This window comes from Macaca fascicularis, chromosome 14 (assembly GCF_037993035.2).
Source record: "Macaca fascicularis isolate 582-1 chromosome 14, T2T-MFA8v1.1".
NCBI lineage: Eukaryota > Metazoa > Chordata > Mammalia > Primates > Cercopithecidae > Macaca > Macaca fascicularis.
Genome location: NC_088388.1, coordinates 81,921,108 through 81,935,814, shown reverse-complemented (window position 1 = coordinate 81,935,814; position 14,707 = coordinate 81,921,108). Strand labels below are relative to the sequence as shown.

The 14,707-nt window shown below is 37.8% G+C and overlaps 1 protein-coding gene across 3 annotated transcripts in view; it reads right to left on the bottom strand.

Moving 5' to 3' along the window:
• Positions 1–469: 469 nt before the first annotated feature.
• DDIAS (DNA damage induced apoptosis suppressor) overlaps positions 470–14,707 on the bottom strand; it is a 32,380-nt gene continuing 18,142 nt past the window's right edge. For all 3 annotated transcript variants that reach the window (XM_065528787.1, XM_005579211.4, XM_065528786.1), the window contains 3 exons: positions 5,901–6,062; positions 4,866–4,983; positions 470–3,418 (listed from right to left, as the gene is read on the bottom strand). In XM_065528787.1, coding sequence (XP_065384859.1) covers positions 797–3,418; positions 4,866–4,983; positions 5,901–6,062 — 2,902 coding nt within the window. In that variant the 3' untranslated portion in view covers positions 470–796. The remainder of the gene's footprint in view (positions 3,419–4,865; positions 4,984–5,900; positions 6,063–14,707) is intronic.

Below are 14,707 nucleotides of genomic sequence, written 5' to 3'. Positions count from 1 at the left end.
GAACCCACCAGATTCTAATTGCCTGATTATTCCAATAGATCATGAGTTTGAGGGAAGGAGCTTGATTTTTATCTTCAGTTTCCAGCACTAAGCACAGCCCTTGACATGTAGAGTAGGCATTCAGTGTATACGTATTAAATAAAATAGCAACAGTTTCACACATAACTTGTAAATAGTTTTTTTTTTTTTTTTTAACGTTTCTTCTTACCCTCAGCTCACTGATGGGTTAGCTGCTTTTCTTCCATGCTCCCGCAGCAACATAAATGTTTGTCATGCCCATTACAAACCCATATCATTGCATTTTCTGCACTGTATGAAATTACCTGTTTCTCTGTCTGTCTTCTCCAGCAGACTAAAATATTTTGAGATCAGTGATCTTGTAGCTTTCTATCCCAAACTCAGCACACTTATTGGCCTATAATATAACAGGCATTTTCTGGTCTGAGCTGAACAATTAAAAAAGATTAAGTTTTGGTTTGCAAAGGCTTTATTTCTGGATGTATAGGTGATTTTAACAAATATTAATACTTTCAAAAACAACCTTAACAATATTATTAAAGTAAAATAAACAGTATAGGATAAAGTGCTCAATTACCTAATCATAGTATTCTAGATAAAACCTGGGGAAAACAATGGCTTTATATTTTAAAAGGCACAGTAGCACCCAGCACAGTCCTCTTTTTCAATTTGCTTCTCTCCAAGTGTTCAAAATGTAAGGAATGCTTTCCATACCCCTGAAGGCAAACATTTCCAAACAGATTTAAAAGTTCAGGAATTGGGTTCAGGTGACTTTTTGTTAAAACAATTCAGGTGACCAAGCACTTTGAGTATCACACACTGAAGGTGGGCCTTTTTCTGAAAATGGAAGGCAACATTCTAAACAAGAATCAGGTCTAAGAATAGGGTGCAGCTGAGGTGCTGCTAAGACTTGAATGTCTGCACATTTGGAAATCCAGCCTGAACTTTTACAGTTATATTTAGGAGTTTTCTCTTTCATAACAACTGCTGTAAGCATATTCTTTAATTTCTTCTTAATTAAACCTTTATTGGTTCCTTGTCTAATATGTTTCAGTTTCTTTCTTGGTAACTCTTGATCAGGGAAATGATGGGCAGCAAGGCATTTCCCTAGACCTATGACTTGGAATCCAAGTATATCTGAAGGAAATATTTTTTGTGCGGTAGGAGGGACCCATTCATCACTATCAGTTTCATGGCACTCAGCAAAAGGAGAGGGATTGAAAACTTCTGGTTGTGAAATACCAGATACAACAGGGCTTCTGATTTTCTGGCTAGGTGTTTTTATATTTTTTGGACAGCTTGGGCTGGCTTGCTGTTTGTCATTTTCCGGGAAAATCCTTATTTTTTCATAGTTAGCATCAAGATCTGAATAAAATACAGGTTTTTTAAAAGCTCTGTTTATCCCATGAATTCTTGTTTGGTGGAATCCTGAAATTGGAGTTGACTGTGAACACGGAACAAAGTCTTGACTATTTTCAACATTATATTCTGAATCTGATTGAAATTGAGGTGTTGGAGAGCATGTTCTTGAACGCCTAGAGCCAGAAATGCTTTGCAAGGATAATTTTTGTGAAGGCTGGATGAAGTCTTCAGAAAGTGATCTCAGTGAAAAATCAGACTCTGAAGGATAACTTTCTGCCAAAGACGTTCCCCGTTGTAACAAAATTTCCTGTGATTTTTTGGTAATCTCTGTTGCAATGTCCATTTCTTTAGCAATATCATCAAAGAGATCAGCAGAGGCATCATAGCTACCTTCATAACCAATAGAATAGCTCTGCGTTAAGTTGTTATTGATATGTCCCCAAGGCATTTCTTTCAATGCATTTGTACTTCTATTTGGACTATTGCAAAGAGTTTCTAAAGGATATGTAAGTTTCCTGCAAATTGTAAAACTGTCATCTTGGTTCTTGGACCACCTATAATATTGTTTATTTTCTAATTTGCAAAGATCAGAGACATCATTATACTTCCTAGAACATAGAGTTGTCAACTTTTCATTCATTTCTGAAAGTGATTTTTCTCCACATCCATTCAAATATTTGTTATTTGGACTAAAATGGTCACTCTCTGAAGTACTGGGCCTAAATAGAATTTCATCCCTGGGTGGTGAGATTCTGATAGTCTTCTTAAGAGTAACTATTGTTTCTGAATCTTTTGAAGATGAAAACAGAGCTGACAGGTAAGGATTTGGTAGAAAATACTCTGACATACCTCTTCCATTATGATTTACAGAGACAGCCTCTACTTTGTTATCTGGTTGTGACTCCTTTTCAACACTAGGACTTAGATTTACTTTACAGTTGAAAAGGAAGTCATCTTTGCTACAGTTTGCTTTGACTATTGCTTGTGATGATCTTAAAGCTATAGGTGGTATATGCAGGGCTCCAGTAGTTCTCTGGGGAGTCACAGATAACCTGCTGTGGTCTGCATGAAATGTATCAATGTCATTATCTACATGATGCTTCCTACTACTGACATCTGCCTGGGTTATAGCAATCTCACTTTCAAGAACTGCCAGAAATTTGTTCAAGCTTTCAGAGAATGGTAGATCATCCCAAATTTGAGGGTCGCCATCCTGGGAATTGCTGGCTGTCTCTTCAAGTCTGACTAATGAAGGTGGGCAACATGTAGACCTCTTTTGAAGGCTAGTGGGGGTATCTATACCATGATGCTGGAAACATGGTGGCTCATGCTGGGACCTATTTTTAATTTCCACTGCACTGTGGAAGGATTTTGTATTACTTGACTCAAGAGGCTCTCGCATTTCCAAAGAGAATAAATTAGAGTCATTAACTCCAATTTCATGATGACTGCTGTGAACTGCACTCAGCTCCTTAGCTTGTAAGCCAAGTTCTTTACCCAACTTTTCTGCTGTAATCTTTTTATCCATATATGAAACAAGGCTCCATGAATCCTGAATGGGATCATGGCAGCTATTGGAACCAGTGGCCTCTGCAATGGAGATGGAATTTCTGTTCTGCTGAAGAGTACCAAAGGCCTTACTTTGTTCTGAAGCTGAAAAATCATCATTATCTGTTAGTTTTGAAACAATGGAAGTGAACTCAAGTGATGGCTGCCAGAATTTTGAAAAAGTATCCTTGCTGCAGGACTTGAAAAAATAAGAAGTGCTGTCAGAAGTATATATGCTGCTGAGATCACTATTTGAGTGATCTAAAGAAAGTAAGTGATTGTTAGGTGCGTTAGAGTCACACTGAAGTTTCCTGAAATTAAAAGTCTGCAAAAGTTGACAGAAGTAGTCAATGACAGTAAAGCCTGCAACACCTGGGTCCGGTAGAACAATCTGGCAAGCCACTAGTGCTCTGGCTTTTCTTTTGTGGTCAGAGCATTGCTGTAAGAAGTTACTGGCATCTGCACCTTGTCCAGAGTGGCTTTCAAAATTCTGTGAAAGAATTTAAGTAAGAATAAAATTGTCTTCCTTTTACTTAAAACATGAAACAGAGATTTAGCCAGGCACAGTGGCTCATGCCTGTAATCCCAGCACTTTGAGAGGCCGAGGCAGGCAGATCACTTGAGCCTTAGGAATTTGAGACCAGACTGGGCAACATGGTAAAACCCCGTCTCTACAAAAAAATACCCCCACAAAAATTAGCTGGGCATGGTGGGTGTATGCCATGCTACTCAGGAGGCGGAGGTGGGAGGATCTCCAGAGCCTAGGGAGGTCAAGGCTGCAGTGAGCCATGATCTTGCTACTGCACTCCACCCTGGGTGACAGAGTGAGACCCTGTCTCAAAAATAAAATAAATAAACAGATTTAAAAGGTTAAAACAGACACAACTATTACCCCCACCCCCTAATTCCAATTTCGATTCTGTTAGAGTTATAGGCAAAGTAGCATATGTAAGAGAATATAAACCTTAGAGTAAAGAGCTTGTTTAAACTGATTTGAAGAAATCCTAGTTCCAGCATTTACTAATAGTGTTGAGACTGGACAATTTATTTAACCTCTCGGGGTCTTAGTTTTCTCATTTATAAAATAAAAATAAAAATGCAGAGTACTGTTTAGTAATAAAATGGAAAACCGCACAGTGCCTAGAAAATAGTAGTGGTTAAATAAATGGCAACTATCATAGTTCTCATTAAATAAGGAAAGAGAGGAAGGGAGAGGAGGGGAAAAAAGGGGAGGGGGAAAAAGAAGAGAGGAGAGAAAAGGATTGTCTATGATTTTAACAAAGTAAAGCTCTGTAGCTGCTGATTCTACTTTCCCTTTGGATTTTTCTCACTCTTCTGTTGTGGAGTGCTCTATTTCCTCTTTTAAAACCCTGATTTCAGTGTGGAAAAAAATGTCTCTTTGTTCCCTTTAGCATAGATGAGACAGAAAACTATTACTCCTTCAAAGTCAATACATTTTTTAACTTCTTCTACAGTCACTTTTATAATTATTTAAGACCATATTTCTTAATCTAGTTTTAGTATTCTTATCAATACTCAGATATTTTGCCTTCAGTGTTCCATTATTCTCTTTTTATAGATGACAGAATTAAAAAGCTAGAGAATTGATGGAAGTTTTACTATATAATTTGAACAAAATCTGGAGGGCAAAATAAATACTAACAACCAAAAACAAATATCTAACATTTCTAAATATATAATAAATGTATATTTTTAAGCTCTGAAAGCATTTGAAGTAGGCTCCCCTGACTTTTGAAAGAGGAAGTTGTTACACATGGTGTTTTAACAGACCACCTATAGGCTATTTTTAAGTAGTTTAAAGTGTTTCCACAGGCCTTCACATTTATAGAACTCCTAACAACTATTTAGAAAATTCACATAATTCATTATAATGGAAATGTTAACAGATTATTAAAAAGAAAGTTAGTCTCAATTACCGTCACTCCAAAAATAAAGCTTTGTCCAACAAAGCAAGTTTCAACTGCTTTAGTTAATAGATTCTGAGTTGTATCATTGTCGAGTGTTTCTGGAATTTTATTAGGATCCTGAATGTACCTTGATTGGGGGAAAAAAAAAATGTGAAGAAATAAACTTTGAAATTTTAACTTGCCATAAAGTCAGAGACACAATTAATTTGAAAATGCAGCATGAATCTTTTATAGAGGAAAAAAAAGTGACTTTAAGAGCCAGGCAGTTTGTTCTCTCTAGTTTCTCACAGCACAGAAAAACCAACAAAACCAATTGATCAAGTGTGAGTAAAGTAGTTACCTGACTAACCATCAGGCCCGGCAATAATTATAGGGAAAAATAAAAGTGGCAGTGCAAATAGTGGTGGGATCTCTAGTCCTTCACTTCAAAGCAGGAAAAAGTCTTCCCTTTTCTCTGATAATCCTGGTTGTGGTCCCTTTATTGTCTCAAGCACAAAAACATGGACATAGATTTCTTGTAAGTGATTAGGGGAGGAGGGCAGAAGATTGAAGGAGAAGAAAAGCTTTAATTGTTTATCCTTATATTCTCAGGACAATGTCATAAAAGGTCAAACTATGCAAATAAAGTTGCAATACAGATAAAAAAACAACAAAACTTCAATTTCTGATATGCAAATATTCCCTCAAATAGATTCTCCTGCCTTAGGGGGAACTTAACTGTTTGAATGCTAACCTCAATTTGGATAATTCTTCAATTTGAAATTATGTTACTTTCTTAGCCTCTATTTCTGTAACTTGGATTAGAGATTTATAATTTAATATTCTAATTACAGATTAATTACCCTAAATAAAAGGAGACTGTTTTAACATCATCATAATATGTATTCAGGAAATAAACATCTTTCTAACTTGCTTGTCCTTTAAAGGAATTGACGATCTGGGGTTGAATGAACATCTTTTTACAAAAATGCATATTGCCTTATAAACTTGTATCTTCAAATTCTAAGGGCAGTCAGGAAAAAAGGATGTTTTAAGTATTCTTACCTGTGCAAACCAGTGGCAGTAAGACCAAAAAATGTATCTAAGCAACTTCCAAATACAGTAATAACAAACAATTTGTTTGATTCTGCAACTTTTAGGGAAAGTTTGTATCTGTAATTGGCATTTCCAGATTCACCAGTACAGCCACATTTCGGACAATTAGACCTAGGAAAGTGGTGGAAAAAAGTGTGGAGATGTTCATTAAATGTTTTTCATATGATGAAAACTCCAGAAGAGTAAAAATTTAAAATAACATTTTGTGTATAAACGCTCCTACACAACTCAAATTCTTCTTAAACTCTTTCAGATCAACTTCTTTTAAATTTCTCTATTCAGAATAGTCAGCTTTACTGATTTAAATTAAATAGCCCCAAGTTGATAGAAATACATACCAAATTGATAGAAAACTAAAGGAGAACTGTACGTGAAAGAGAGGACAAAAAGGCCGGGCGCGGTGGCTCATGCCTGTAATTCTAGCACTTTGGGAGGCCAAGGTGGGGGATCATGAGATCAGGAGATTTAGACCATCCTGGCTAACACGGTAAAACCCCGTCTCTACTAAAAATACAAAAAAATTAGCCAGGCATGGTGGTGGGCGCCTGTAATCCCAGCTACTCAGGAGGCTGAGGCAGAAGAATGATGTGAACCCGGGAGGCGGATCTTGCAGTGAGCCAAGATCGCACCACTGCACTCCAGCCTGGGGGACAGAGTTACACTCCATCTCAAAAAAAAAAAAAAAAAGAGAGAGAGAGGACAAACAATAAATAATCTCAAAATATTTAATACCTATTTATACACAAAGCACTTAATTGCGTTTTTCTCACCATAATGAAAATTACTTTCTTTAATTCATTAGAATATGTTGATAACTTACCAGATTATAAAACTGGATATGAAAACCATGCAATTTAACTTGTTTTTTTAAGACAATATGTAATGGTGGCTAAAGGCTTTCTAGTAGAAAAAGTGTACATCTACATGGCAGTGTAACTCTATTGCCATGTACTCATTGTCTGACAGTTACAAAATTCTTGTGTTCCTCATCTATAAAGTCCAGGGCTGAAGAAGGATTAAAATAGACAAATAAAGGGTCTAGTGCAAATACTGTGAAATTAGTGTTAGTCTGCTTTGCCCTCATAATTATATTAAGTATTGTGATAATTACTGTCACTTATACTGTTTCCTTCTTTTCTAGTTTGCAATGTATTCTAACTCTGATTTCTATCTTTCATGTTAATTTCCACCCCCTCAGTTATGTTAACTTTATTTAATAGACAGAATAGTCTAAAAAATTTTTTGAAATATAACAAGCACCTAAAAACATTTTCTGGTAATGGCTAATACTAGAATTTTGTTTTTTCTTCAGGTTGCTAAAGATCTTAAAAAAGAGTGGCAAAAGGCAAACAGAAAGCAAGGTGAAAGATGGTTGTATAAATTTGATTGTTGCCAGATAGCCACTAGGGGGAGTCTAAAATCTGTAGCTCTCAAAGTGACTCACCTTTATTAGATCTGTGCTATGATTCTTCTGCCATACTGAGGATGGATCTATACCAACCCATTCATATAATCCTACACAAATCTGCTGGAGTTTGTGCTGTAGGTTAGCCATAGAATGAATTAAAGGTAATTGACTCACTAGGGGATAAAACTCCATTAGTACCAAACTCTAGTGAAATGAACTGTTTAAAATATTTATTGGAATTTCTTTAAAGGCTATGCAATAATAACACATATATGTCTAATGTAAAATTCCTAGCAAAACTTAGACTAATTAATATGCATTAGCATTAAGTTTACAAATGTTTTCAACATGCATTATTTCATTTTTATAGGTAAAATTTACAAATGGAGAAATTAGTTTGAATTTTTATCTAAGATGACAAAGTTGGTAAATATATGACCCAAACCCAAGGCTGCGAACTCGTATCATGAAGTTCTGATATTATGATATGGTAACAGTGGGACCAAATGGTTAAAATAAAGAATCGCTTGCAATGACAATATCAATAATAGCCTCAAAAAACTATGTCTGTTAGTGTTAATGCATTTACATATTAAACTATATATGTTTTTATAAAGTACATATGTATAATGAAGATATTTATTTATATAGTTTGCTTTAATCCTTTTAGGAACGATGCTGGATTGAAATAAATGTTAGTGTGGTGTAATATAGATCAGAGTTTCTCAAACATTAATATGTATACAAATCATCCAGAGATCCTGTTAAAATGAAGATTCTGATTCAGGAAGTCTGGGATGAGGCCCAAGATCCTGCATTTTTAATAAGCTCCCAGGTGATGCTGATGCAGATGTACCTTAGGCCATACTTCGAGAAACAAGGACATAGACAACATATTCACATCACTGTCCCCTAATTTAACTTCCAGAGGCACCCCTATTTCTAAAATGTCATTTGATACAGAATAGCAGTTTTCAAACTTTTTGATTTCGCACTCCTTTATACTCTTAAAACATTATTGAGAATATCAAAGAGCTTTTGTTTATGTGAATAGTATCTATCTTTTTTTATTCAAAAATATTTACTTGGGCCAGGTGTGATGGCTCACACCTGTAATCCCAGCACTTTGGGAGGCTGTGGCGGGCAGACCGCTCAAGCTCAGGAGCTCGAGTCCAGTCTGGGAAACATGGCAAAACTGCATCTCTACAAAAAACACAAAAATTAACGAGCGTGGTGGCATGCGCCTGTAGCCCCAGCTACTTGGGAAGCTGGGGTGGGAGAATTGCTTGAGCTCAGGAGGCAGAGGTTGTGGTGAGCTGAGATTGTGCCACTTAACTCCAGTCTGAAGGTGACAGAGTCAGACCTTGTCTCAAAAAAATAAAATAAAATAAAATAAAATAATTTACTTGCCAAAGATTGAATATATTCAAGGTATACAACATGATGATTTGAAATACGTATACACTGTGTAATGATTACCATAGTCAATTTTTTTTTTTTTTTTGAGACAGAGTCTTGCTATTGGTCAGGCTGGAGTGCAGTGGTGCGATCTCAGCTCACTGCAGCCTCCGCCTCTTGGGTTCAAGTGATTCTCCTGCCTCAGCCTCCCGAGTAGCTGAGACTAGAGGCGCCCGCCAGCACACCCAGCTAATTTTTTTGTATTTTTAGTAGAGACAGGGTTTCACCGTGTTAGCCAGGATGGTCTCACTCTCCTGACCTCATGATCCGCCTGCCTCAGCCTCCCAAAGTGTTGGGATTACAGGCGTGAGCCACCGCACCCGGCTACTATAGTCAAATTATTTAACACATCATGCATTACCACTCACGCTGTACACTAGATCCACAGAACTTGTTCTTCTTGTATCTGTCTATATTTCTTTTTTGGTTTGTTTTGAGACAGGGTCTCACTCTGCTGCCCAGGCTGGAGTGCAGTGGTACTATCATGGCTTACTGTAACCTCAAACTTCTGGGCTCAAGAGATCCTCCTGCCTCAGCCTTCTGAGTAGCTGGGACCACAGGCACATGCCACCATGTGTGGCTAATTAAAAATTTTTTTTAGAGATGGGGGGGTCTCACTGTGTTGCCCAGACTACTCTTGAACTCCTAGGCTTAAGTGATTCTCTTGTCTCAGCCTCCCAGAGTGTTGGGATTATAGGCGTGAGCCATCACACCTGGCCTCTATCTATATTTCTCATGAAATGAGAAATTAAATGAAAGTGAGAAATTAAAACTGAGAAATCAAAAAAATATTAATTCATTAAAAACAGACCCATTACATGGTTAACACAAAAACACACTTTTATGAAAAAGTTACATTTTTCAAATTTTAAAAATTAGTAAGAAGAGACCAGCATTGTTTCACATTTTGCAAATCTCTTTAATGTCTGGTTTCATAAAAAGACAGCTGGATTCTCATATCTGCTTCTCTGCTCAATCTGTTGTGATAGTACATGTTGTGTAGCCTGTGGGAAACTCCATTATGCACTCATGAGAGACTGAGAGTGAAAAGGCAAATAATGCCTTAGAATTATGAAAACAGATTTGAGTTCAAGGAGCCTCTGAAAGGATCTATCTGAAATAATGGCTATAATTTGCTATCTTTTTTGTTTGATCCCAGTTAAAACACCGAGTTTCATTTGTTTATTTTTTATTTTTATTCATTTTTTTTTTGAGACAGGGTCTTGCTTTGTTGCCCAGGCTGGAGTGCAATGGTATGATCTCAGCTCACTGAAGCCTTGACCCCTCAGGCTCAAGTGATCCTCCCACCTCAGAATCCTGAGCAGCTGGAACTACAGGCACATGCCATGATGCCTGGCTAATTTTGTTTATTTTTGGTAGAGGATAGGTCTCACTATGTTGCCTAGGCTGGTCTCAAAATCCTGGACTCAAGCCTATCTTGGCATCCCAAAGTGCTGGGATTACAGGTGTGAGACACTGAGCCCAGCCTAATTTTAAATTTTTTTTTTTTTTTGTAGAGACGGGGTCTCACTACATTGCCCAGACTGGTCTCAAACTCCTGGACTCAAGCAATGCTCCCACCTTGGCCTCCCAAATGCTGGGATTACAGGCATGAGCTACTACGTCCAGCCTGATTTATTTTTCTAGTGTCCTGATATTTAGCCCAGATGTAGAAGAACTGGATTAATGTTTTCTTAGTTTTGAAAACCTTAAAAAATCAGATGAAAGCAATGGACTCACTCTCTCCCCTCAAAAAACATATATGAACACAATATTCTACATATTTTAGGGACTGGAGGAGTCATACACACCTATAATGTATCCACAGATTCCAGTTTAAGAATATCCTGACTATATGGTTATATAATATCCCTTTCCGAGTTTATAGACCCAGATTAAATATACACAAAGTAATGAGACATATTTTAAAAAACATATCTCTTAATGCTTCCACATATCACTTCCCCCACAAAATAAGAAAACTATGATCTATATGTGTGAAATTAAATTTGACTTGCTTAAGTAAATGATATAAGCTCTTTGGGTACTTGGGAATGGGGGAGAGGATAGGTAGTCTCTGAGCGATGAGTCCTATTTTAAGACAGGAAAAGAAAGTTATTAGTGTTAGAGACGGATTTCTAGGCTAAAAGGGATTATGGGTCCCATTAGTCACCCAGAAGGGCAATTTCTATCTGTTTGGGCTAGATGGATAGCTTGTCTGGATAAATAAATTCCTTCTCCAGCTTATAATTTTGGGGAGAGTACAGACATACACTATTGTGTGTGTACGTGTAGTTACTGCTTCTCATGAAGGACTGAACTAACTTTGTACACTTTGTTTTATAGATGTATGTCTATGTTTGTATATTTATATAATGACACCCCCTTTCGAATGAAATGTAACTTGGAACACTAATATAAGGATGAGAATAGAGATCTTGCTGAAACTAACCTGGGGGCCCTGGAGTCCTTCCTACTACTCAGCACTATGCACTATTACTACTCTAATCCCATCTCTCTCCAGAAGCACTTCCATGGAGCGCCAAGGCTCTGCAGAATACCTATAGATTGAAAACTACTTTCAATCTACTGATCTTATCTTGGAGGTTAAGAAAAGAAAAAAGTTAATTCCATAAAGCACAAAATACTTATTATGATTACAGTCACTAAAAATTTCAGGTTCAAAGAAAATATTTACGGAGGTCTCTCTGTTCTTCAGCATCTCTAAGATCTTCTGCAAAGGCAAGAGCATGGAACTCCTCTGTCATAAACTTGCTGTGCTACAGCAATGGGGAAATGAACATGAAGAATTTCTGTTTCCTATGTTGGCATACAACTGATTTCAAGTAAGAAAAGAGGGAAGCAAAAACAACAGTAGAAAAGATAAGTACCAGGATTTAGATCATCATGGCGAATGGGAGGCAGGATTAGATTGCAGCTCCAACTTGGATGGACAGAGCAGCATGTAGGGGCTCGCGTCATGAATTTTAGCTCCAGAACAACTGCAAGAACAAACAGGAATCCCAAGAGGACCCACAGACCCTCTGAAGGAAGTGGACTGCTCCTGCAGGACCTGGGAGATACCCCAAATACTGTGTGGTATTCATGGCTGAGAGACCCAAAGACAATTCACATCACAGGACTCTGTGCAGACAAACCCTGAGTACCACCCTGGAGCCAGATAGACTTGCTGGATGGCTAGACCCAGAAGAGAGATAATCACTGCAGCTCGGCTCACAGGAAGCCACATCCATAGGAAAAGGGGGAGAGTATTACATCAAGGAAACATCCTGTGGGACAAAAGAATCTGAACAACAGCCTTCAGCTCTAGACCTTGCCTCTGACAGAGCCTACCCAAATGAGAAGGAACCAGAAAACCAACTCTGGTGATATGACAAAATAAGGCTCTTTAACACCTTCAAAAAAAATCACACTAGCTCACCAGCAATGGATCCAAACCAATAAGAAATCCGTGATTTACCTGAAAAAGAATTCAGTGAGGCACCAGAGAAAAGTGAAGCCCAATGGAAGGAAATCCAAAAAACAATACAAGAATTGAAGGGAGAAACATTCAAGGAAATAGAGAGCATAAAGAAAAACAATAAAAACCTGAGGAAACACTGGACACACTTACAGAAATGCAAAATGCTCTGGAAAATCTCAGCAATAGAATTGAACAAGCAGAAGAAAGAAATTCAGAGCTTGAAGACGAGGTCTTCAAATTAACCCAATCCAACAAACACAAAGACAAAGGAATAAGAAATTACAAACTAAGCCTCCAAGAAGTCTGGGATTATGTTAAACAGCCAAACCTAAGAATAATCAGTGTTCCTGAGGAAGGAGAGAAATCTAAAAGTTTGGAAAACATATTTGGGTGAATAGTTGAGGAAAACTTCCCTGGCTTTGCTAGAGATCTAGGCATCTAAATATAAGAAGCACATGAGCATCTGGGAAATTCATCAAAAAAAGATCATCACCTAGGCACACTAAAGTAAAGACAAAGGAAAGAATCTTTAGGAGTTGTGAGACAGAAGCACCAGGTAATCTGTAAAGGAAAACCCATCAGATTAACAGCAGATTCTCAGCAGAAACCCTGCAAGCTAGAAGGGATTAGGGTCCTATCTTAAGCCTCCTCAAACAAAGCAATTATCAGCCAAGAATTTTGTACCCAGCGAAACTAAACATCATATGCGAAGGAAACATAACAGTCTTTCTCAGACAAACAAATGCTGAGAGAATTTGCTACTACCAAGCCACCATCACGAGAACTGCTAGGCCGGACACAGTGGCTCACACCTGTAATCCTAGCCCTTTGGGAGGCCGAGGTGGGTGGATCATCTGAGGTCAGGAGTTTGAGACCAGCCTGGCCAACATGGCAAAACCCCACCTCTACTAAAAATATAAAAATTAGCCAGACGTTATGGCGGGTGCCTGTAATCCCAGCTACTCGGGAGGCTGAGATAGGAGAATTGCCTGAACCCGGGGGACGGAGGGTGCAATGAGCCGAGATTGCGCCACTTCATTCCAGTCTAGGCGAAAGAGCGAAACTGTGTCTCAAAAAAAAAAAAAAAGAAAAAAAAGAAAAACTGTGAAAAGGAGCTCTAAATCTTGAAACAAGTCCTGGAAACACATCAAAAACAGAATCTCTTTAAAGCATAAATCATGAAGGGCCTATAAAACAAAAATACAATTTAAAAAGCAAAAACAAAAAAACCCAAGATACACAGGCAACAAATACCACGATGAATGCAATGGTACCTCAAATCTTAATACTAACATGGAATGTAAATGGCATAAATGTTCCACTTAGAAGATAAAGAATAGCAGAATGGATAAGAACTCACCAACCAACTATCTGCTGCCTTCAGAAGACTCACCTAACATATAAGGACTCACATAAACTTCAAGTAAAGGAGTGGAAAAAGGCAGTTCATGCAAATGGACACCAAAAGCAAGCAGGGGTAGCTATTTTTATATCAGACAAAAACAAACTTTAAAGCAACAGCAGTTAAAAGAGACAAAGGACATTATATAATGATAAAAGGCATCGTGCAACAGAAAAATATCACAATCCTAAACATTTATGCACCTAACACTGGAGCTCCCAAATTTATAAAACAATTACTAATAGACTTAAGAAATGAGATAGGTCTGGGCGCGGTGGCTCAAGCCTGTAATCCCAGCACTTTGGGAGGCCGAGACGGGCGGATCACGAGGTCAGGAGATCGAGACCATCCTGGCTGACACAGTGAAATCCTGTCTCTACTAAAAATACAAAAATAAAATTAGCCGGGCATGGTGGCGGGCGCCTGTAGTACCAGCTACTCAGGAGGTTGAGGTGGGAGAATGGCAAGGGAGGTGGAGCTTGCAGTGAGCCGAGATCATGCCACTGCACTCCAACCTGGGCGACAGAGTGAGACTTCGTCTCAAAAAAAAAAAGAAAAAAAAAAAATTACCAACAAAAAAAAGTCCAGGACCAGATGGATTCACAGCAGAATTCTACCAGACATTCAAAGAAGATTTGGTACCAATCCTTTTGACGCTATTCCACGAGATAATGAATTCCTCTCTAATTCATTCTATGAAGGCAGCATCACCCTAATACCCAAATCAGGAAAGGACATAAGCAAAAAAGAAAATTACTGCCCGATATCCTTGATGAACACAGACGCTAAAATCCTTAACAAAATACTAGTTAACTGAATCAAACAACATATCAAAAAGATAATCCACCATGATTAAATGGGTTTCATACCAGGGATGCAGGGACAGTTTAGCATACATAAGTCAATAAATGTGATATACCACATAAACAGAATTTTAAAAACAAAAATCACATGATCATCTCAATAGATGCAGAAAAAGCATTCAACAAAAGCCAGCATCCCTT